General features: G+C 39.2%; 1 protein-coding gene across 1 annotated transcript in view; it reads right to left on the reverse strand.

The window, feature by feature from the left end:
• Positions 1-1,577: 1,577 nt before the first annotated feature.
• The window catches only part of LOC122806012 (olfactory receptor class A-like protein 1), a 32,989-nt gene continuing 8,903 nt past the window's right edge, over positions 1,578-25,663 (reverse strand). Inside the window, exon 2 of the mRNA XM_044076253.1 lies at positions 1,578-1,754. Coding sequence (XP_043932188.1) covers positions 1,578-1,754 — 177 coding nt within the window. The remainder of the gene's footprint in view (positions 1,755-25,663) is intronic.

The following is a 25,663-nucleotide window of genomic DNA, read 5'->3' on the forward strand; positions in this document are numbered from 1 at the left end:
AGTCAGATATTTCCTTCTCTCTGCTAGACAGTGGCTATGACATCTGCCAAGGGACTGGTCCTTAAACTCTAAGGATTACTGACCTAAATGGTCACCGTGGATTTGCATGATCATTGGACTATACTGTCTAAATTAGTTACTTCCTTTCCCTTGCTTCCTGATGTCTATTATCAGTAGGTGAAACAAAATGTGTTTGACTTTTAGTTTCTATGCTAACAGCTCAGTAATAGCTATATACTTTTTTGAAGTAAATGGCCTCCCTCTTTGGGTTACAAAACAGCTTAGGCTTAAAGTCCATGCTGAATTGTGGGTAATTTCACACCACAATCCCCTGTTTTAGCCAACATCAATGAATTAGACTACAGTCCTAAAGCTCCCCTCTGTTGCCTCCCCACATCCACTCAATCGCCACCTTCCTGTCATGTGATATTATATTTCAGTTTGCTCTATGAGTCTCTTGACCAATGAAAATGGCCTGGCAGTGTTTTGTATCTCTATTGTTTTTTTATTGTAGTTTGAGTAGCCTTACATGAATTGAGACTGTGCAACTATGTGATTCACATATGTAATTTCATGTTTTGATTATTTGATATACGCAGATTTTTTTAAAACACACATTAATTTGATGTATGCTTATTAAGTGATTGTTTTATAACTTGCATAGTAACATCATTATATGATCTGATAACTGGCTCATTACAGCCCTACACAATTTATCATTGTGGTTCTACATCCGTACACCTCCAGTTAAAACTATTTTGTCTGAACTTTCGTAAACCTTATTGACTTCTCTCAAGTCCTAAAATACCTTAGCTTCTCTTACCTTCCTTCATTACGTTTTGTCCTGCAACTCTAGGAAAAAGCTAGCTTCCTTTGCTTTACTTTTATCATATCCACATAATATTTGATACTGTGCTGTTTTCTCTTTTTCTTTCCTTTCAGAGTCCAGGCGTATGAAATTGTGTCCACTATCACTCAAGCATTATGTACTCTGCATCTCTCCATCTTGAACTGCAAGACTGTACCTGGGAGTAGCTACCGACTGAGATTATTTGTTATTGTGTACTGTAAACAACTTTTACATGAAGAACTAGGTGCATATTAATGTAAAACAGTCAGATATTTCCTGTTCTGTCCTGGACAGTGGGTGCAACCCCACTCACAAAGGAACTAGTCCTTTTACTCTATGGACCCCTGGCCTAATTGTTCACTGACTTTTCATGTCACCATTAGATTACATTGCCCCCATTTCACCAGTGTTTGCTTTCAGTAACGGACAGAAAACCTACTTGACTTTGTGTTTCCATGCCAATGGCCCAAAGATGCCGGTAAACTGTTTGTAAAGAAAATGCTTGATTTCATTTAGCTCACCTACCCTAGCCTAAGATTCCACTCACCCCACCTTACTCCAGCATTATACTAATCTCCACCTCTCAGCTGTGACAACCAATCCTTTTATCTCCCCAAACTATTTATCACTCTCACAGAATTACTCTTCTTTCTGCTCATTCCCAACAGTAGACTAATATTTAACATCATTCAAGGCATCTACTTTCCTTCCCATACTGCTCTGCACTTCATGCACTGCTTCTGGGCCCACTCTCTAGCAGTACACTAAGCAAATCTTTAGTAAAACTCCTTCCTCCAGTCATCTTATCAATCTCCCCTCGTATAATGCAGACTAATTCTAATTTAACTCTAGCACAGCTACTGACAATGTTTCCAGTATGAGACAAACTGATAATAAGCAGGTCCTAGAATCCAAGGTAGAATGCAGTTTTAAACGTAAAAAGATTTATTATCAACTTGAATGCTTTTCGTCACCAGTAATATGGTAACTTCATCAGAAATCTGTTAAAATTAAAGAGTTTAACTAGGTGAAAGATTTCACGAGTTAAAAGTTTACATATATTATATATTTTTATATATATTACAGCAAGCTGGTTTTAACATACATTTTTATATATATATAAATATTTTATAGACAGACAGTATACTTATGGTAGTGTCTTTGCTTATCTACTTTATTAGTACTTTATTATTATTTTTAAATCCCAGGTACCTGAGTGGGTTTTATTGAGTTGTGTATTGTTACTATGGGATACACAGTTTCTAAAATGGGTTATTTCTTTAAATGAAACATCTCATTGATTGGTTGTTTTTTAACATGTGTTGACTTGGTTTTTGTATTTTAAACCATTGTATTTATTTGGTGTTCATTTCTGATGAAGTTATCATATTATTGGTGACGAAAAGCGTTCAAGTTGATAATAAATCTTTTTACATTTAAAACTGCATTCTACCTCGGATTCTAGGACCTGCTTATTATCAGTTTGTCTCCTGTTGTTTTTGTTTTTATCCAGCTTGTTTGTATAATGTTTCCAATATGCTATTTGGTACTCTTCACTAAGCCACTTCATATCTCTCTCTTATGAATAAATATTATCCATAATAACCTACATTTGCCACACCATAAGTCACCTCAGATCTCCCACTTCAATTCACCTTACCTCTTACCATTCTATTTCCTTTGACCTCTTCAACTACAGATACATCAAGTCAAAGTCCTCACCAGCAAAAATTGTTGTAAAACCTATACTAAAAGCATGAGTGTTAGAAGATTATCTAACAAAATTCAGAACAATCTTACACATTACTCTCCTGATATGCTAGTTATACTGAAATCTGATAAAAGAAAGATATATTAAATAATAAAGTCATTCTCTCTGAATTTAATATACTCAGACTTGAAGAGGAAAAAAAAACAATTGTGCTGGTAAATTTGCCATTATGTACAAAAACTGGTTAGAAATAATTACATTCTCCTTACAGATGCCAATATTTAACTTAGTTGAACTCCTGATATCACTCCTCAGAATCAACAACAGAACATGCCTGTGTGTCTCAGTTATATATATTCCATCTAGCAACAGAATTTCAAAAGCAAAAGATGTCCTCTACTTTCACCAAATTCAACAACAATAACAACAAAAAAAAACTGTCACACTAGGCAGCCTGAACAGTGACTGGCAGATGATCAACAATGACATTCCCTAAGAACTGATTAAGTTATGTGGCTTTGAAAAGGTAATAACCTTCAACACTATAATCAATAAAAAGTCTTACAAACACTCAACTTTATACTGGATTCTTATCAATAAACCAAACATATTTCAAAAATGTTGATGTCTAGCAGACACAGTAACTGACCAACCTCCAACATATGTAGTAAGAAACTACAGTACCCAATCCAAAAACTTAATTTGTAAACAAATATAAAATACAACAAACTTTAACAAAGATACCTCTATTAATACTATAACCCAATATAATTACAATCCGTGTCACCTGCTGTTGCCATCTGACATATCAATAACATTTCTATAAATATTCTGAACAGCCTAGCCCCTATATGACTAGAAAATAATTAAATCATACCCTGCACTATAGGTAACTAAAGCTGTTAAACAACATGAAGCTTCAACGAGACAAAGCCTGGAAAGAATGGTATAAAAGCAGACCACAAAATACGTTTTATATGTTTAGACATCTCAGAATGCTTGCAAAGGACCACACTAAAATGTTGAAAAAGAGCAATTATTCCAACCTCCAGTATAAACATCAAACAAATGAAAGACTTTTTTGTCATCATGTAATAAACTAATACATCCTTCCCAAACCACCACCCCACCTCCTCCTCCTACTTCTAACACTACTGATTCAACACCATATCAATTCAACTCTTACTCTATACAGATGGACAGTATTATTGCTGATTACTAGTAAATACAGTTGACCTTCCTCTCTCTCCCCATCCTGTCCTAAACAGTCACATTCATTCATTCTCATTCCTCCCAGTCTCCATTTCTACTATAAAAAAAAACATGTGCTGAAACTAAATACAAGTGCTTTAGCTGCCGGTCACCGTCCACCATAACACGTAAAAATATCCGCGGATGCTGTACCTTTCCTGTACCAACACAGATAAAACAATCCATATTTGAAAGATATGTCCCATCCATTTGGAAAACAATCATATATAATACCCCTCCACAAAGATGACACATCAACAGACTTTTCCATCTCTTTGATCTACTGTTATTCCACTCCCTCTGTCAAAAAATACTAGAAACATGCATCTATATGTAATTTCTGCAGTACATTAACTCTAACAACCTTCTCTCCAAAAACAGTATGGCTTAGACCTCACCATAATCCTACCACAGCTCTCCTCAATTTCATAAATATCATAAACAAATATAAGAATGACAGCACCCTGGTATTTTCACTGTTCTTAAATTTATGAAATGAACAGACAAAGCAATTCCTGTGGAAATAGTAGGAAAAAAGTGTAGCAGCAACCTCCAAAGTAGATAAAAAATTGATTTATTACAATAATCCAAACCAGTAGTCAAGCGTGCTTTCATCTTGTAACCCAAGACTTCTTCAGAACAAATTAAAATGCATCAATACCATACTTAAATAGTCCCTGGTGAACAATTAAAGTTGATTGGCAATTAAGAGCCAAAATGTGAGGAAGTCCTTGTAAGGGTAACAGTTAAAAATGCTTCTAAATTAATTCAAAACCATCTTATTAATGACATAAAAATATATAAGAACACTTCCAAATATTTAAATGTGCAATAATACAATGTTACAAAGCTACAATTCAGGTTTTATATATTAAATGTCTTATGTAAAAATCTTTTTTTGATTAAAAAAATGTCTTCTAAAGCTTTAATGCCTTGTACGTCAATATTGGCATGATACTACATGTCTCATTTATACCAGGGGGGTTGGTGGAATTTAGTCTAAACTGCCACATTAACTCTTCCCTCTCAAGTCTGTTCTTCCAATTCCCACCCCTTAAGTCACTTCCTAGAATTCCTAAAATTCCAAAGTGAAAAGTTTTACATAGTACGTTCCCCTTCAAGTGCCCATATAGGGCATTGTTCTCATCTTCACGTCTAATAGTGTAGAGGTGTTCATATATCCTCCTATAGAGAGCCCTTTCAGTTTTGCCTACATAGAACTTTTGAAAGTTCTGACAAACTGCCACATACACTAACCCCTTAGATCCACAAGAACACCTTTTCAATGTAACTTTCCTCCTTGGGGACCCTATTTCTATGTACTCAACACCCAAAATGTACGGACAGTAGGCACATGATCCACAGTTCCTGGTCCCTCTTGGTAGACCACTTGAATGAATAGGGTGCTCCAATAAAAATTTTAAATAATAATTAGTTATAAATACAAACACAGGTTCTTTACCTATAAAATCCATAAGGTTGTCCGTACTTTTAAACATGACCCAATTCCTTCTCACTCTCTGTTTAATTTCCTTACTCAGCTCACCAAATATTAAAACCAATGCTTGGCTATAATTGTTGTCTCTGTTCAAGACCTCAGGGTTCCCCTATAGGTTCAGTTGTTGTTCTTAATAAAGGTTTAAATCTTTTTCCCCATTCATTCATAACTTCCTCACATATGGGGTATAGCATTTGTGTCGGGTAGCCTCTTTCTATAAAGAGGTTCACCAAGGTAGCCATTTCCCTCTTACAAATCTCTTGACTTGAACACATTCTGGCAAGCCTCACCATCTGCCCTTTTATAAAATGTCTCTTTGTGTAACCCGGGTGACTACTGTTATATTCCAAATAGTCATTCGACTTATGTAGGAGCCATGTACTGGTAGCAACCAACTGTGACAATGCCAATGTTCCAGTGATGAAAAGACCGGTGTGGTGCACAGACAACGAATAGCAGGCTAACCTCTGGCTACCATCTGGATAGGTCCACAGTTGGGAGCTACGCAGACAGACTACTTGCCTTGATAAACTAACAGGTACACAGCAACCCTTTAAGTCCAGCAAGATAAAATTCATACAATAATACATAATGCTCTCTGTACTTCTGCACCCCTACCCAAATGTACAATATACCTATGTGTCTACCAAGGATGTAGGTAGGCATACTCAGTACTGAAATTTGTCCAGTTTTCTTGAGCAGCCTGTGCTAATGTTAACACTAAAAATGTACAAACTGTTCAGAAGTGAGTAAATTAATATTCACAGTATAGCAGTTCACAAACAGTTCATGTGCCAAAGGATACATCTCAATAACTACTTTTGTATAGCAGTTAATTGTATAATTAGAAAAGAAAGTACATACTCCCATGTATCTTGTGTTAGCATTTGGAGGGGTGAGTACAATTCTACACTGATAAGTGTGTACTGGAATCAGCAACGTTCAGGTCTGAGTACAAAATTCAAATCATTGGCTACACCCCTGGCTTCAGATATAAGAACTATACCAACCTTCTGACTTAAACAATGATGTCCACAGCAAACAAGCATGATCCCCATTTTGGAAAGCTGAAAGGGCTACACCTACCTGAGTTAGCAATTTATAGCACTGGGTTGCTATGACAGTGATTACTGCAATTACCACACAGCAGGCTGCATGCAATTTGCAAATGGTGGCCACCAATTGGTTCAGAGGCCATCACATGCACATGCGCAAATACCTATAAAAGCAGGCTGTAATTGCTGCCCACAAACTCAATCACTCTATTGCAGAGACTGAGAGAGAGAGACAGAGAGAGAGACAGATACAGAGACAGTGAAAAGCAAAAGGAAAATGGAAAATAAATCATACAAACTCATACAAAGGAAAGGTATGTAACAGATATGTATTTACTGGCAAGTAGTAGATGTTTTTGAAGAGTACTCTACATAATGTGAACCATTCATATGTGGCAGCAGTACATATCTATGCAGAGATGTCCTGCTTAACTACTGCCATGGACAATTCAGTGTGTAGCTGTGTGCAGTGGGACATAACTGTGAAATATGTAGCTCAGCATTAAATGTCAAACATCTGATCCATGTTATCTGTGTTCTGTACAGTAGTGTGGACAATGGCTGTTTGGGGGATTAGGGCAAACATTTATATAAACATGGTTGCGACAGAGTAACACATGCATGATAGTCATATTAATGTTTAGCTTAGCATTGGCAACTGCTGTACCAGGCTAGTATGCTAATCTAGCATTTGTAGCTATATATACCCCCTATAATGTTACTGTGTGTTCACATGTGACACCTGTTCATGTTGCAGCAAGGCCCAAGAGTTCAGCTGTGAGATCCAGGGACTTACAACAGTGTGGACCTTGTGTGTGTATGGCACACACATACGGAGATATATATATGTGTCATATATATTAACATCTGTATATGGGCATAGAGCAAGGGACATATTGCAACTGTTTGTGAAGGGTGGACATATATATGTTGGTGAAAGTTGTTATGTGCATATCTATATGTAGGTTTTAGTGTGTGACAAACAAGACAGCATACAGTGCTGGTATATGACATGTGGTGGTTAAACACTGTGTGTGTTTTGTTCAGTTTGCAATGTTGCAGCCAGTGAGGCCTGCTAAAGCTACCTGGGCTGAGAACACTTTCAATGTATTTCTCACAAGACTGTGCGATATTATTACATTACTGTATACCTCACATCCTTTGTATAATTGATATTCCCACCATGAAAGGTGGACTGTATATGTGCCTATATGTATATGTATACCAATGGATGTGTATATGTATGTATATATATATATATATATATATATATATATATATAGAGAGAGAGAGAGAGAGAGAGAGAGTCATATATAGTCATGCACACCCACATCTACTTGTTGCAATAGATTCTATGTAAAGTTGACTGAGTGTGATGGTCAATGTGTTGGTGAATGTGTCAAAGATGTGTATTTGTGGGATAGCTCAGTGGGAAACTGTTTCTGTCATGGTATTACGTGTCCTTGCTTTGATCCCAGCAAAAGCTGTGTATGCTGTTGCTAGGCAGATAAAGCACTATGGCATACAGTCTGATGTAGTCCCTTGGTGTTAACTGGGGTGTGTCATTGGAGGCTAAATCGCTACATGTATGCTTATTGATTGGTACTGATGCTGAATCCAAATTCTGTATGAACTGTAGAACTACTTGAAGCTGTAGGCCTAAACAGCAACGTATGGTGTATGTCCACATTGCTTCGAACCACTGTTTTGTGTGGTCCCTGTAGTCCTCACAGATTACATTCCTCAGGCTTAAGGTTTTATAAGTACTGACACACAGTACTGTATGGTGCACACATAAAGCTTATCTGGGTTGCCATACCTTTGTGTTTTGTAATTATGTCTGATGTGTGTGTGGGTATGCCTGTAACATGTCCTCTGTCATATGTGTGTTACAAGATATAATTGCGTATCTAGCAACATTTATAGTTTACTACAGCAGTATGCCACCTATATTAACAATCGTGCACATATTTTGGCCATGGGTTTGCCATCAGCAAGTTGTGTGGTATAATGGTAATACTGTAACTGGACTTTACAAACATTGCGATGGATGACATATTTCTTTATGCATTCACTTGATCTATACCTTCTCTGGCTAGGTGGTGCATTGTGTCGCATACAGTGTGCCATGTACTGTTGTATAGTCTTATATAGTGATTTTATTTTGTTGCTGTGCAGAACATGGTTTATTATATAGAGCGTGCCAGGCACTTTCAAGCAGTTGTGGGGTGAGCACTGATAAGTGGTATTGAAAGTGTTTAACCTCAGTCAGCTAATAGGTTGCTATATATGGCAGTTCAGTGATATCTGTACTGTATAATGTTAAGTGTGCCATATGACTTGCTCAGACATATTTTTTCTTTGTCTTCCAGGGATCATGGCCCACCATCATAATCCTAGCTATAGTAGTGCTGAAAATGACATTATTACCAGCTGTCTGATTCAGCACTACAGCCTACTATTCTCGAGAATCAGCCAAGACCAGCATGAGTGTACTGCACTGTGGCAAGATGTTGTCCGGAGGGTAAATGACATAGGCATGCATAACCGGACATATGAGCAGTTACGCCATCACTGCAGTGATTTACTTAGACATGTCCGGCAGCGTGCTTCTGTTGTCCATAGACAACAGCTTGCAACAGATGGTGGGGTTAACATCCATCCCCCCCTCACCAGAGTGGAGGAGCTGGTCCTGAGCCTGGTGGCACCTGCCCAACAACAACAACAGCAGACATTTACCTTGGTGGAGGTTGGAGCCACCCAGCAAGAACACATGGAGCATGCAGGTAACATGGCATATCTGTAGACTACTGTTACCTCTATTGGTAGATCATGCATATGTGAAATGTGTACTGTGTAGTTAGAAGATGTGGAACCTGTTGTTGTGCAATACTGATCATTTGGAACATAATCTGTAGGCCTGTGAATGTAAACTGTTGTACTACTGTAAGATTGCAAACCCACAGTAGCAATGCCACAGTTGTCGCCACTGACAAACTGTCTCATATCCATGTAGGTCCCTCTGGTGTGACAGCAAGGCAGCGGACACATGCTGGTGAATGTGTTCTACATTTATTATTGCAAATAAAAAGTGCATGTCATAGTTAAGGTGTAGGCCATGTACACATGTAACACACCTACACATAATGCATGCTGTGCATGTTTGCTGTGAGACTACGCACATCTCAGTGATGTGATTAGCTGCCTCAAACACATGCAATACACAGACCATCTCAAACAAATGTGGCTACACCGTAGTGACCATTGGATAGGCAGAGTCGATACGCATGCACACAACATACACAACTATGTCCTACACAGAACATGTTAACATGCTACACATGAAGTATTCACAAACCCTCTGTAAAGTCACACTCCAGTATCCCAAATGTCATCCACACAGCACACATAATATACCTGAGGGGTAGAGGCCTATCATGGGGCAGTGATACACTCTGCAACACACAACACATTCATGTTAGGCAATGCTCCTTATTGGCCTCCTTACAAACCCATGTAACATCTGGCTGTGAAATGGTGAATGTAGCCATGGTAGGGCAGTTTTGGTACAGCAAGATAGGTGCTGGTTTGGGACACATTTGTAGCCTTGAGTGACCACATGGTGCTTCATGATGATGACTTATGGTATACACCCCATCTAGTTATTGTAACCACAGTACTACACATAGATTTCATTGCTATACATCTCAATGTTGTGTGTGTACAAACATATGCACCTATAAACAATATGCATACCAATCACCATTTGTACAACTGACACATATATGTCTTGTAATGCTATTGAGTGGCTAGGTCATATGACACACATTGGGTATGTGTGATGTTCAAATATGTAGTTGTGTTTTAGCATGCCATGTCATGGATGACACTGGCATGTCGACAATATGATCTACACTCACCATAACTACTGTATATTGGCTATGTGGACCAATGGTATTCCATCAGTTATACATGCACCACTGATCTGGTGTGTATACACATCATGCATGAGCTAAAACTGTGTCCACAATTATTTGCTAAAGACACAGAGGCTCTAATCAGAATTGGATATCTATGTGACACACAGATACACATCCAACCATGGTATGTATACCTGTGAGTGATGTTGCACAGTACATTAAAGAGTCTTTAATACTTGCACAGCAATGTTGTGTCCATGTATACATTGCGTTCCATTGGGAGGCCAATCACTGAACAACAAAACACATGCATCAAAGCCATGTATACTGTTAGTAACAAGGACTGTCTACACTCGCACTGCATGCTGTTGAGCAACACATGTCCTGCATGCTGACATGTGTGATATGACTGTTTGGCTTGTGATACTGTACCCCACTATAAACTGCTATTGAGTATGTTCTGAGATTGCTGGTGGTGTGTGTGTGTGTGTGTGTGTGTGTGTGTGTGTGTGTGTGTGTGTGTCTGCTTTAATGAGGAGTGTATTTGTGTGCATGTGTGCATGTGTGCATGTGTCCATGTGTTCATGTGTGCATGTGTGCATCTGTTCATGTGTTCATGTGTTCTGACATCGTGTACAGGTCTTAAAGTGTGTTTCCTGTTTTACTCTCACAGATGTTGAGGTTGGGTTGGTTCAGTGCAGCAGGGAACCTGATGTCACTGACACAAATAGTGATAATGTCAAAAAAGAAAAAATCTCTTTGCACTAAGGTATTCTGCCAAAACAATATCAGTCCTTAAAAACAACAATAAGGCAGAGAACTCCACGTAGAGCCAATAAAACGTTTATTCGATAAAATACACAGTTAAAATAAGTGCTTTCAGGCCATATGCCCTTCATCAGATAACAGAACAAACTAAGAAAATCACTTTTAAAATATCAGACAACCTATCACATTTCAGTATTTTACCCTCCTTTTCTTAAGGATGGGTTTTAAAGGTACATAAGCATTAATACCTGGTGGCTTATCCGCCCCTAGCCATCAATGTAAGGCATGTAGGTTTATCTTACAGACCCAGGTCTTTGTGCATCCAAGGACCAATAAACAATATATATTTAAGGGCTATGCTGATTGTAGAACATGCAATCTGATTTATTTAGCAGTCTGTCAAAACTGTGACACATATTATGTGGGAAAGACCAATAATATGTTCAAGGCTAGGATATTTCATCATTTGTCAGATATTAAAAACAGCAATGAACACAGTGCATTGGCACAACACATAAAAGCAAATGGAAGTCATTCATTTATGTTTATGGCCATACAAGTTATCGCTCCCAACATTAGGGAGGGCAACCTGTTTAATGAGACAGAGTGTGCAGAGACTAGGTGGATACTGAGGCTAGGGGTGGATAAGCCACCAGGTATTAATGCTTATGTATCTTTAAAACCCATCCTTAAGAAAAGGAGGGTAAAATACTGAAATGTGATAGGTTGTTTGATATTTTAAAAGTGATTTTCTTAGTTTGTTCTGCTATCTAATGAAGGGCATATGGCCTGAAAGCGCTTATTTTAACTGTGTATTTTATCGAATAAACATTTTATTGGCTCTACGTGGAGTTTTCTGCCTTATTGTTGTTTTTAAATAGTGATAATGAGGATAGGTGTGTTGAGGCACAGGCATGTTTGTCAGGGTCTGTTGTTGGGACACCAATTGACAGTACACAAGTCTCCACCCCATCCTTGCACACAGTCATACTGCCTGTACATCCATCATCACCAATGCCCTTAGCAGAGGGACAGTATACAGTCGGCAATGGCCAGGACAGTGTGGTATCTATGGAACATGCATCAGGACATAGCAGCCATACCCAGATGTCTGGAATGGTACCACATAGCCAGATGTCCAGGGGTTCTCGTCAAAGCACTGCTGGTCATCATGCCCCTGGCAGATGTGCCACAACTCTTACAACCACACGCATGTTCCAGGCTGTCATGGAGGCACAGGCACATATGAGGCGGTACACCAGAGAGAGACTAAGGGTACAGAGGTCTCATAACACCTCTTTAAATGACAGTATCCGTGACCTAGCAGGTGCCATCCATAATTACACTGAGGTCATTGATAGACGTTGGGGTGAGACATTAGATGTCCTCCGCAATGTCATGTACATGTGTGAGGAAAGTGTAGGACAGTTGAGACGTTGACATGGACATATGCCAGCAACATCATCAGCTGGCAGTCACCGTGGATGTCCATCAAGTCATAGCTGATCCTGTAGTGCCAGTACCAGCCCCAGCAATGTTGGGGTGGGCTGTCCATAGACTGCCCTAGAAGACCACGTGCACGTGGCTCTGGCCAGTCCCAGCAGGGACCTGGATCCAGTGTACATATGTCAAACTCGGGTAGAGTCTGTAGCTGTCCCACAAATCACTGTATATGGCAGCCACATGGTGCAACTGTGTGCATGCAGACACACACACATAAACCAGACACCTAGGGCAAACACATACCCGCACACATTACATCCACATTGGCCCATAATAGTACTCTTGGCCCTCACACACACACTCACACACACATGTCGATTGTATGGCTCAATGTAGACCTCTGGCAAACCACCAACACACCCTGTGCATATGATGAAACCTGTGCCACCTCCTGTCATCTGTAACATTGATGCAGGAACAGGCTAACATGGTGCTGATGCACAGGTTGACTTTATAACAGAATAGCAATGTTAGCATGTTGTCAGCTGTAAAGTGTAATGATATCCTTGAAGGTGTAGCTGAGCAGGCATGATGCATTAAAACTATAATTATCAATGTAGTATTGTTTACACCAGTGTTTATTCCAATTGTGTATTGTCTGCCCATGTGCCACTTGGCTGATGTGTGTAGTTTTGTCAGCATGTGTTAGAGAGTGGACAGTAAGTGTGGGATGTGTGCAGCACAGATTTGCAGGTGTACATTTGTGAACATGGTTGAGGTGCACTGTCTGCATGTACATGCATATTGGACACATGGGCAAGGTGACATGCCCTGTATTAGACAGTGTTAACACTCCATAGTTTCTATTGCTGGCCAGTATGCATTGTACTACACACATTTTGGAACTTGAGTACACATGTGTGTATGACACAGTTTGACACTGTGCTGTGGGTGATACTGTTACTATCTGTCATCAGTTTGCATTCTAGTAGTATACATAACCTCAACAGCCTGACCATAAACAATTGTTAGATGATGTCTTGACAGCTGACACACAGATGTAGGACACACAGTAACATTTGCAGCCTTCAAGTACTATTCTATGTCAGTAACTAGTGGTATTCACCTGCACTCAGTCCTGGGACCACTCCTGTTTGGCATATAGCTTTCTTAGGTACAAGCAAACACAGTAGGGATATGTCTGGCCATGTTTGGAAATGCATACTGTGGTCTATAATGCATTCTCCAGATGACACACACATCCTCCAAAAGGGTATCATACAGACAGATGCCTGGTGTCAAACCCATGCTGTAAAGCTATAAGCCAAATAAAGCATAGTCATCCACTTTTACAAAACATAGTATCCCCAGAGTACCACATAGGTAGTAGCCCCCAAAATGTTGAACAGGTACCGATGTATACATAGAGCTGTGTGTTACGTCATCTCTCCTTTGATAATCACATTTCCAAAGGGTTTTGGAAATCCCTCTGTGGATCACATAAGCAATAAGGGGTCTGCATGCATATCTACATAGGTTGTTGCACACCTATAATAAATAGGCATCTTTGACAGACTTTGCTGCTTTTGAACAGGTTTCAGATATACTTCAGGCATAAACCCTCACTCACACTATTCAATAGAAACCGTAATGAGTGTATGTGAAGCAGATGACGTAGGCCAGGGATCATTGCAGTGGCTAGGCTTGCCACAAGCATACAGATGTGACCTAAGGTCTGGAAAGTGGCAGCACACTCTGGCAAAGATAACAGATGTGTTCATGGAGAAAGCAGGGTTCCCACCTTTGAAATAATTGAGGTCACATGTATGTATATGTATTTGCCGCACAGTTACCTGACATGTAATGCACATACTGTTGTCATTGTGATATGTCATACAGTAGTAAAAGCAAAACCCACATCATATTGACCAGCAGTGTCTCACACACACACATACAGTCACCAAGTGCAGGATTCAAACCCCTACCTAATTACTTTATGAAACCAGAGCAGTATGCATTTACATGACACGCTATACACATTACTGTGTGGTCCCTCTTCCACAGGTATATTTGTAGGATGGTGACATCATCAGACTTGACAAAGATGAGTATACCACTTTTAAGGTGTTTCAGTAGTCTTCAAAAAGGTTGCTCCTTTCTAAGGAGGCACACAGTTGGTAAGTACAAGATTCAAACCCCTTCCTAACTACTTTATGATACAAGAGGAGCACGCATTAACATGATGTGCTATACTCATTATTGGAAGTTTTCATTCCACAGGTATATTTGTAGAATGGTGACATCATCAGACTTGACAAAGATGAGTATACCACTTTTAAGGTGTTTCAGTAGTCTTAAAAAAGGTTGCTTCGCTCCAAGGTGGCACACACACACTCTCATACAGTTTGCAAGTGCAGGATTCAAATCCCTACCAAACTACTTTATGATACTAAAGGAATACACATTAACACAACGCGCTACACACCTTACTGGGAGTTTTTCATTCCACAGGTATATTTGTAGGATGGTGACATCATCAGACTTGATAAAGATGAGTATACCACTTTTAAGGTGTTTCAGTAGTCTTCAAGAAGGTTGCTTTACTCCATGGAGAGACGCACACACTCTCATTCAGTTGGTAAGTGCAGGATTCAAATCCCTACTTAACAATTCTAGAGAAGTACACATTAACAGAATGCGCTATGCACATTACTGGAAGCTTTTCCTTCCACAGGTATATTTGTAGGATGATGACATCATCAGACTTGACAAAGATGAGTATACCACTTTTAAGGTGTTTCAGTAGTCTTCAAAAAGGTTGCTCCTCTCCAAGGAAGCACACACACACACACACACACTCTCTCATACAGTTGTCAAGTGCAGGATTCCAACCCCTACTTAACTACTTTATGACACTACAGCATTACACATTTTTACAACACACTGTACAGATTACTGGGAGTTCTTTTTTCCACAGGTATATTTGTAGGATGGTGACATCATCAGACTAAACAAAGTGGGTTACATTAGGTGACATTAGGTGGGCTACATAGAAGGAATTTCTAAACACTTTGGCAATGTGATCATCAAAGGAGAGTTTACTATCTACCTGGGTCCCCAGGTCCATAATTACATTCTATGTACATACTGGATTACCACCTATGTGGTAATTTGTGTGCACTTTGTTTTATCCAAAGGGGATGACTATGCATTTTTTGGCATTCTGCTTGAGGGCATTGTTTTGACACCAGGTATCTGTCTCTGTAAGACCCTTCTGGAGGATGTCTGTGTCAGCCGTAGAGTCGATTATGGACCAGAGTTAGCAGTCATCTGCAAACTTGCTCAGCCATACTCCTCCCGTGCTTGCCTGTACCTCTAAGCAGTATCTACTGAACAGGTGGGGTCCCAGGACCAAGACCTGTGGGATGCCATTTGTGACTGGTTTAGAGTCGGACATGGCACCCGCAACTCTGAACATGTGTGTTTGATCTGTGAGCCAGTTGGCCACCCATCCTGTGACATAGGTGTTAATGTTCAAGCTGGTAAGCTTATCCATGATGCCAGAGTGGAGAATGTTTTCAAAGGCCTTAGTGAGGTCCAGGTGGGCAGTGTGGACTACTTTCACCTCCATCTGTGTACTTGGTAACTGTTTCAAAGAAGTCAACAAGGTTTAGGAGGCAAGATCTGCCTTTAACAAAGCCAAGTTGGGTAGAGTCCAGTGTCTGGAGGATCCCAATGTCTCTGTTTATGGGTTCCATGATAATTTGCTCCATAGCTTTGCAGACCAGGCTGAGTAGGCCTATAGGGCAATAGTTTCCAAGTTCTGTTGTGGCACCACCTTTGTGGAGCTGGATGACTGTTGCTGTATGCCATTCTTTGGGAACATAGCCTGTGGTAAGGTTGAGTCTGGACAGTGAATGTAGGTGAGGGTGTAGTTCCTTTTGGGGCTGGTGTAAGATGCAGCCTTGGACACCATCCAGTCCCATTGATGCTGTGTTCTTAGCTTTGGAGAGGGCTGTTTTTACCTGCATGTCCATGAAGTCTGGGGCTCTGCATTCTTCTGGGATGGACACAGGCCCTTCTGGGGGTGATGGGGGAGGTTTGCACTGAACTTGTCCACCAGGATGTGGCCAGTGTCAGTTGGTTCAGTGTATTTTTTGCCATTTTGCAGTAGGTGACAGCATATTTGAGAATTGCCACCTAAATGTTTGGTATAGCTAACAAAGGCTTTGTGGTTGTTATTCTTACATTCCTTGACAATTTGTCTTTAGAAACTGGCCTTGGATTATTTTATGAGCGATCATTGTTTCTTCCTAATAATGATCAGTGATGCCTTTCCTTTTGTGAAGTTTGCTCTATCATCCTCCTTCTGTTGTATAGCTTATTTATGGGCAATGCCACCAGATTGGTTTCTTATTTTTGGAGGAGTGCATCTTGGTTTTATTTGGGATGTCTCGATCCATGCATCCCTGTAGATGCTCATAGAATGCACTTATAAATGATTCTGCAGATTGTATAGCATTATCCTATAGCAAGGGGGCTTTGGAACTTTCCACTTTGGTCTTGAGAAGTGTGCAGTTTGCTTTTGAAAATTTCTTCACAGTGGTTTCCTTGACTGGGGGGGGGGGCATGATGTGGATGTCCAGTGTGATTACTTTATGATCTGATATTACCAGCGAGGGGTTTATCTCTGTTGAGGAACACTGGTACCCCATGTTTGTGATGATCAGGTCCAGTATGTTGTCACCTCTAGTGAGCATGGTGACCAGCTGTTCCAGGGCATTTGAGTTTTTAAACTCTAGGAAGCATTGGGCAAAGGACGTTGTACACGAGTAATTCTCCAAGTCAATGTTTAGGTAGTTGTAATCTCCTCATATAATGGTGTTTGGTAGGACCTTTATATTTTCCACTGTTCTCAGGAATACTGAGTAAGGTTCCTGAGACAAGGTAGGTGATCTGTAGTAGGGCTACAATCTGATAAGCAGCTTTGCCCAATGTTAGTTGCACGTGCATGGTCTCCAAGGCCTCATACTGTGCCACTAACCTGAAGGTGTGGGTATCCATAAGGTAAATGGATACACCCCTTCCTTTTGTATTTCACTCTGGGTTTTGGGGCCAAAGATCAGAGGGATTGTGAGTGTTTTATGTGGAGCATGTCCAACAGCTCTGTGTTTGACATAGCTTTGTATGTCAGGCAGAGATCACCTCTGAGTAGGCGATATGCGAGAGAGTACAGCTGGAGCATTTTGAGACGGTCTGTGTATGGCATGTCTTTCAGGCCGCTAATGCTCTTTGTAAAGTATTTCTGCAGGCTTTCCAGTTGTTGTAGATGTCTTGTGAGGTACATAGCAAAAGGGGCATTGTACTCTATTATGGATCAAGTGAGTGATGAGTAGAGGGGAACAATGTCCTCTTCTATACTGCATGAGACACCTTTTGTGATGAGGTGTGCCACGTAGAAGGATTTCCTGACTACTGTGGGGATGTGATTATCACAGGTGTGTCCACTGTCCACCTGTGACCCAAGGTCTCTTATCACACTTTCAGTGTTAAGTATACTACCGCCTATGTTGTAGTTCATGGCTACAGAGTTTTACCAAAGGGGATGACAATGCACTTTTTGGCATTGAGATTGAGGCCATGGCTTTAACACCAGACATCTGTCTCAGTGAGGCCCTTTTGTAGGATGTCCACATCTTTAGTAGTTTCAATCATGGCTCCTAGTTTGCAGTCATCTGGAAACTTCATTAGCCACAGACCTTCCATGTTAAAGTTTGCTTCAGGGAAGTAGATACCAAACAGAACAGGACCCAGGACTGAACCCTGTGGTACTGCACTTGTCACTGGTCCAAAGTCGTACTTGGAGTCTGCTACTTTCACAGTGTGTGTTCTGTCAGTGAGCCAGTTGGCAACCCATCTTGTGACATAGCAATTTATCTCATTCCCTCCGGTACAGCCCTTTTGAGTGTGTGCCTTTAACTCCCAATGGGTTTGGCTTAAGCCTTTAAAAAATGAAGTTATCACCTTACAGTTCTAGAAAATGCTCATTGAGAGAGGTCAAATATCAATACAGTTCATTTTGAATTATTTTGCAAAGGTATTAGCTTTGTTCCGAGTTACAGACTAGACATCACACAGGTGTTAGTCAATTTAAAGTTATACACGAGGAAATTAAACCTCCACTTATATTTTTCAACTACAGGTTTGAGGGCAGGAACCTTGGATTCCAAAGTTGACACAATAGTTATGAAAAGGAAGAGTACTTTCATGCCCCCCACAAATGTTGAAATAAATGTATTTGAACAAATGGTTGAACGTGACTTCAGGAGAATATGTGCTCAACAAAAGCAGATACAAGGTAATTTATCAGTTAAAGAAAGAGAGGTTATTCACGAGTTAACTGTGAACAATGATTACAGATGTATGCGCCCCGACAAAGGGGGTGGGATGGTCATTATGAGTAAAATGGACTACAATGGGATCATGATGAAAATGTTAGGTGATGAAGACACTTATAGTATGGTGTCAAGACATGAAATTAATAGAGCATACAGTAAAATTGATTTATATTTATTGGATGCAATGTATCAAGGGGCCATAAATGAGGATGAGTATGATTACCTAAGTGTAAAATTTCCAAAAATACCAAAGTTATTTGGAATCCCCAAGGTCCACAAAGGTACTGACCATTTACCATTTAGACCCATTGTTTCGGCAAGGGGGTCCAAGACAGAACCTATGGCAGCCTTTGTGGACCAGTTTTGTAAGAAGGCACTTTCGGATACACCTCACATTATAAAAGACTCCTGGCATTGCTTGGAGAGACTTAGAGCAATAAGTGAGGTGGATGTCGAATCCTATGGTTTTTTAACCATAGATGTGGTGAATCTTTTTTCAACTATCCCCCACAATGAGGGGTTAGAATTATTTCAGGACAGTTTATTGAACAGTGTAAGTTTCGATTTGGAAAGGCTAAACATATGTGTTGAATTTATGAAATTCATACTGAGTAACAACTATTTGGCATTTGAGGGAGAAACTTATCAGCAGATAAAAGGGGTGGCGATGGGGGCCCGTTGTGCCCTGGTGTACGCCAACCTAGTCCTTCTGTCATGGGAGAAATGCCACATTTTGTTATCAAATTTCAAGGAACATATTTTAATGTACAACAGGTTCCTTGATGACATTCTGATCCTTTGGAAGGGTAGTGAAAGTGAAGTCATTGATTTCATGGCTTACATCAATCACACTACGGAATTTTTTAGATTCACATATACATGGAGTAAGATGTCTACTAACTATTTAGATATTTCCATTTTCAAGCAAGAAGGGAAACTTGTGAGTAATATATTTAGAAAACCAAGTTTCTCCAATTCTATGTTACACTTTAAAAGTTGTCACCCCTTCCATCAGAGGAAAGGGGTGATTAAAGGGCAGATGGTCCGACTATCAAGGTTGGTTAGCAGTGATGAACTGTTTAAGAAAGAGATGCATACCTTGATAGGTTTATTCATGGAGAGGATACCCATTGAATTTATTATTGAAAATTAAAAAAGAGATTTATAGGAAAAGGAAAACCCTGTATATTCCCATACTTAAGGGCATGGACAACATAGCATTAACACAAGGAATAAACAATGAAGTGACTAGTTCAAAGAAGGATAGCCTTGCCTTTGTTTTAAGGTTTAACGATAAGGCTAATGAGTTTTGTGATAGTATAAGGACCAATTGGGATCATTGTATTAACACACAAACTAGGAATTTGTTGGGTGGAAGTCCCAAAATTGTTTTTAGTAAGGGGAATAACATTAAAAATATTTTGGAAAGGGAGGACAAGAGATATTTTAGATCCCGGATGAGCAGATGTGGCAATTGTAGTGGCTGTAGATATATAGCTGAAGGGAGTTACATTTGTGTAGCGAGTTACGGACGTACATTAGCATGCCCTGGTCTGTGCAACTGTAACACAAAAAATTGTGTCTACATAGCATCGTGTGCTACCTGTGACGCATACTATATTGGTATGACTACCCGTAAGTTACGGGATAGAATTTGTGAACACAACAGATGTATAAGAAACAGGGATGTACACAATGCTTTGTATTTGCATAGCAGGGTATGTGGTAATTTTATTAGATTTCTGTTCTTTATTATAGATAGGGTGATGCCCTTTTCTTTTGGTGACATCAGTAATAGGGTGGCAGTGCTGGAATCTGAGTGGCAGATGAGATTGAATGCCACCAGATTTCCAGGTTTAAATGACCACATTTCTTTAAAACCTCATTTAAAGCTGAGAGCCAGTGCAATATAAAATGCTTAAGGTGTGTGTCATACATTAAACAATATAGAGTAAGCGTATTGTTGACAAACTACAACTATTTTTATAAATTGTTCATTTATGTAGTATGAACATAAAATGTAGTTTTGATTTTTAAATTCAAACTTCAAACCTTGTGGGATTGGCATTATGGTCAATTCATGTTTAACTGTTTTTTCATGTGTAGATGGGTCAACAAAACTGTATATTATGTATTTTTACCAACAATTTTATTTTTACTATTGTGAAGGACATTCCTTTAAGGAATTTATTGGATAATTGATTGATTGTGTGAGTTAGGGTGTGTGGATGTGTATTTAAGTGTGAATGAATTGTTGTAAAACAGACTCTGATGATACCAGCTTGGCTGGTGAAAGCGCTTAGTCTGTGGTTGTCGTTGTGGAATAAAAGAATTAAATCTTCCTGTTTGGTGTTCCTGCATCCTTGGATTGCTGTGGTGGAAATTGTTACGAATCAATACAGTTGTGTTTGTCATTACATATGATTCAAGACAAAATATCCTGGTACCTTGTATGTAACCTCGGTTTTGGAATTATTAATGCAAATATGAACAATCGATATTTGATACCTAGAGGAGCAGTAGGAGTTAACTGCAGAAGACGTCTGCAGGAGCACTCGGCTGTAATGAGTTATACCTAGTTTAGAGGGTTTATCTATAATTCCAGAGTGGGGGATGGTGTTGAAAGCCGTGGCAAGATCTACATAGGCTGTGTGAACCACCGTACCCTTGTCTACGGTTCTGGTGACTGCTTCAATGATGTCTATCAGGTTTAGGCAACATGATCTGCATTTTACAAACCCAACATGGTTGTGATCCAAAGTTTGGAGATTACTAATGTCGTTTTTTATAAGTTATATAATAATACATTCCATGGCCTTGCAGTGCAGGCTCATCAGGCTAATGGGGCACTAGTTCCTTGGGTCCGTGGTGTCTCCACCCTTGTGTAGTGGGATAACCGTCGCTGTGTGCCATTCAGCAGGCACAAAGCCTGAGGTGAGGCTATGACTGAACATGGTACATTGGTGTGGTGCCTGTTCGTTCTGTAGTTCATGTAGAACACAGCCTGGGAAGTTATCTGGTCCCATGGATGCTGTGTTCCTGGCTTCGGAGTGTGTTTTTTACCTGTGCAGCCATGATGACAGCAACGTTGCAGTCTTCTGTTATAGAGATGTGCTCTTTCATGGGTGAGAGGGGGTAAAGTTAGCACTGATCCTATCTGCCAGGATGTTAGCAATATCAGTTGCGTCTGTATATTTAGTGCCATTGTGCTGTAACTCAGAGTAGATCTGAGTGTTGCCATTGAAATTCTTGACATAGCTATAGAATGCTTTGTGGTTGTCTTTAGAATCAGTGTCAGTTTTGTTTTCATAACTAGCCTTGGAGGATTTTATCAGGGATCACAGCTTCTTACTGATGTTGACCATGGAGCTCCTCCATTCATGGGATTTTACCCTCTTTTGCAACAGTTTCTTCCTTCTGTTGTGCAGTTTGTTTATGGCAGGGGAACACTAGATTGGCTTCCTTTTCTTGGGGGATAGTGTCTTGGTTCTGTTTGGGATAGCACGATGCATACAGTCATGTAAGTGCTTATAAAGTGCAATTGGGAAGGATTCAGTAGTCGTAACTGTATTGTCCATCTGCATGGGTGTCCTGCAGTTCAGCACTTCTGTCTTAAGAAGCATGAAGTTGGCTTTGGAGACATTTTTTAACATGGATTCCTTAATGGGGGTGTGGGTCTAGAATGTGGATATGTAGGGTAATTAGCTTATGGTCAGGTGGGACCAATGAGGCGCTGACTTCAGGTGTGGAACACCGGTCACGCAGGACAAACCAAACCCCGTAACCAACACAAATAACCACAAAGTGAGCTAAATGCTACTCATTGCCAGAAGTCTCAGCCTCCAGATGCACACACTCGAGGCATTTTTCATTATGGAGAATATTGATATCTGTGCAGTATCGGTAACCTAGTTCAAGGCTCCAGACAGCACATCAGCACTACCAGGATACTACTCATTCCATACCTTCCAGCATCAGAACCTGAATCATAGCACATAGGGTGAGGATGTATCCATATTCATCAAGGATACCTACACCTCTCTCTACATGCTCTCTACAGGATATGTACCCATAGAATATTGCACAGCAATGTTCTTCACACTCCACAGTGGTGGGGCCACAAAAACCCCTTGGCATTCATGCTCTATGAGCCTGATGAGTGTGTTCTTCAAGGCAATGGAGCCAATCATAATGGAAGTCAACAATACAGAGATTGGGAACCTTCACACAGTTGAGCACACCCAGTTTGGCTTCATCAAATGCAGACCATGCCTCCTGAACTGGAAGGATTTCTTTGACAGTTACCCAGGCTACAGATGATTGAAATGAGCTCAACATAGCCTACCTATACCTCGCTAAGGCTTTTGACACCATTTCCCAGTCAGGTATCATAGATGAACTCACCAACCTGGCCATGAATCCATACATCACAAGATGGATTGCAAACTGGCTCACAGATAGAGCCCACACATTAAGAGTTGCTGGCTACATGTCAGACTCTACACCGGTAATGACTGGTGTCCCCCAGGGTTCAGTCCTGGGGTCCCTCCTGTTTGGTATAGACTTCTAAAATGTACATGCCAACACAGGAGGGTTGTGGTTGACTAAGTTTGCTGGGAACTGTAAAGTGTTTAAATAGTTAAACTCTTGGTGAAACTGTTCAAAATTCTTCCAAAAATACACTTTAAATGCCAAAAAAGATTTAATAAGCAAAGCTTTCGGGCTAACCACCCTTTATCAGTACATAAAAACAATGGAACTCATCAAGACATTAAATAGAGGTTCTAGTAAAATCACATGATTCAGCCAGCCTAACAATATTAATTAACAATTAGATATTTAAATTATTCCATTCTTAAAATGATATATATATATTTTAAAAAAACATTAAAAGCATTTTTACATTTATTCATATATTACCCTATATAACATTACCCTATGTAAAACATACCCTGTTATTATATAGATCATCTATTAATAAAACTAAAATGTAAAAATTGCTGTTTTATATATTTTCTCTTTGCCTTTTAACTAATACAGGTTTTATACTAACAGTATTGTTCAAACCCGGTACGACATCTGCTTGTAACCTAATGATCCATTCATATTCTTTTAACTCTAGTACATTATTCATATCTCCTCCTCTAATATCTATATTTACTACACCTATACCCCTAAATTTAAAAGTGTGTGTACAATTGTCCATGATATGTTTACTTAATGCATTTGTCACCCCTTTTCTTCTAATCTCAGATTTGTGTTCTATAATACGTTCCCTTAATTTCCTAGTTGTCTTGCCAATATAAAATGCTGTGCAAGCTGTGCACATTGCTAAATATACTATTTGCAATGTATTACAATTAGCTGAACATTTAAATTTGTATTTCACCTTAGTAAAAGGATGCTCAAAATCATTTATTGAGTCATAAATGTCAGCACAGCAACTACAGTTATAACATTTTGATGTTGCATTTTTATGTAGGTATACAACTCTTCCTTCTTTAAAATCTTTATAACACAATTTCTGTTTTAATGTCTCCAAGTTTTTCTATGAAAATCTAGGCTTCATACCTATTAATTCTTTGATCTCTGGCATAGCCAGCAGTATAAGCCAATTCCTTTCTATAATATTGCATACATCGCTAGTATTTGCATTATACGTAGTTATATACCTAATTATTTTATCTTTTACATTTGAGATTTGTACTGGTTGCATTAAGCCTTTACCAAAGACTGGTTTATAGTTATCCTTCCTTCCTAATTTTACATCTTCATATATGGCATCTACATACTGAGGTGAATAACCATTTCTTATAAACTTTTTCTTCATTTCTTCTGCTTGGAGTATAAAATTATCATATTCTGTATTGAGTTTACTGGCCCTTATTAATTGTGCTTTCAAAATGCCTTTGAAAGTATGTGGTGCATGCATACTATTCCTTCTAACATATCTGTTAGCATTTACCTCCTTTTTATATATCATGGACTCTATCCTATTCATTTTCTTGTATAAATGAATGTCCAAAAACACTATAGTGTCTACTGAGTAAGACATTTTAAACTTTAAAAAATCCATCGTGGCATTTAAATACACAATATATTTCTCCAGTTCCTCAGTATTACCATCCCAAATGAAAAAAACAATCATCTACAAATCTTCTGTAGAATTTAACTTTAGTGTTTAAAGTATTATCATTATTAAATATAAATTGCTTCTCCCATTGAAACAGCACTAAGTTCGCATAAGTATTTGCTACTGGGTTGCCCATTGCTACCCCAGTTAGTTGCAGAAATGTTTTTCTATCAAAAATAAAAAAATATTCTTTGTCAACACCACTTCTAACAATGCACAAATATTTTCTATTTCCCATGCTTGCATATCAGTTTCACTATTAAGGAAGCCTCTTATAGCTTCTAAACCATATTCATTTGGGATTACCGTAAATAATGACGTAATATCTAATGTCACAAACAAAAGATTTCCCAACATTTTTTTCATGCCACTTATATAAATCAATTAGAAAATGAATAGTGTCTTAATCTGCTCGGACACTTATTCAAATGTTTACTTAATTGTAACTGCAAATATTTCGATATTGGTTCTGTTACCCATCCACTACTTGAGACTATTAGTCTGAGGGGTGGGTCTTCCAAACACTTATGTATTTTATGGATACCATAAATTTGTGGTGTTCTAGGACAAGGTACCGAGAAATAGTTGAAAAGATTAATGGTTATGTCTTGACTAAGCTGTAATTCATAAATTACC

The sequence above is a fragment of the Protopterus annectens genome, chromosome 7.part0, assembly GCF_019279795.1.
Source record: "Protopterus annectens isolate FY-2018-M chromosome 7.part0, PAN1.0, whole genome shotgun sequence".
Lineage (NCBI taxonomy): Eukaryota > Metazoa > Chordata > Ceratodontiformes > Protopteridae > Protopterus > Protopterus annectens.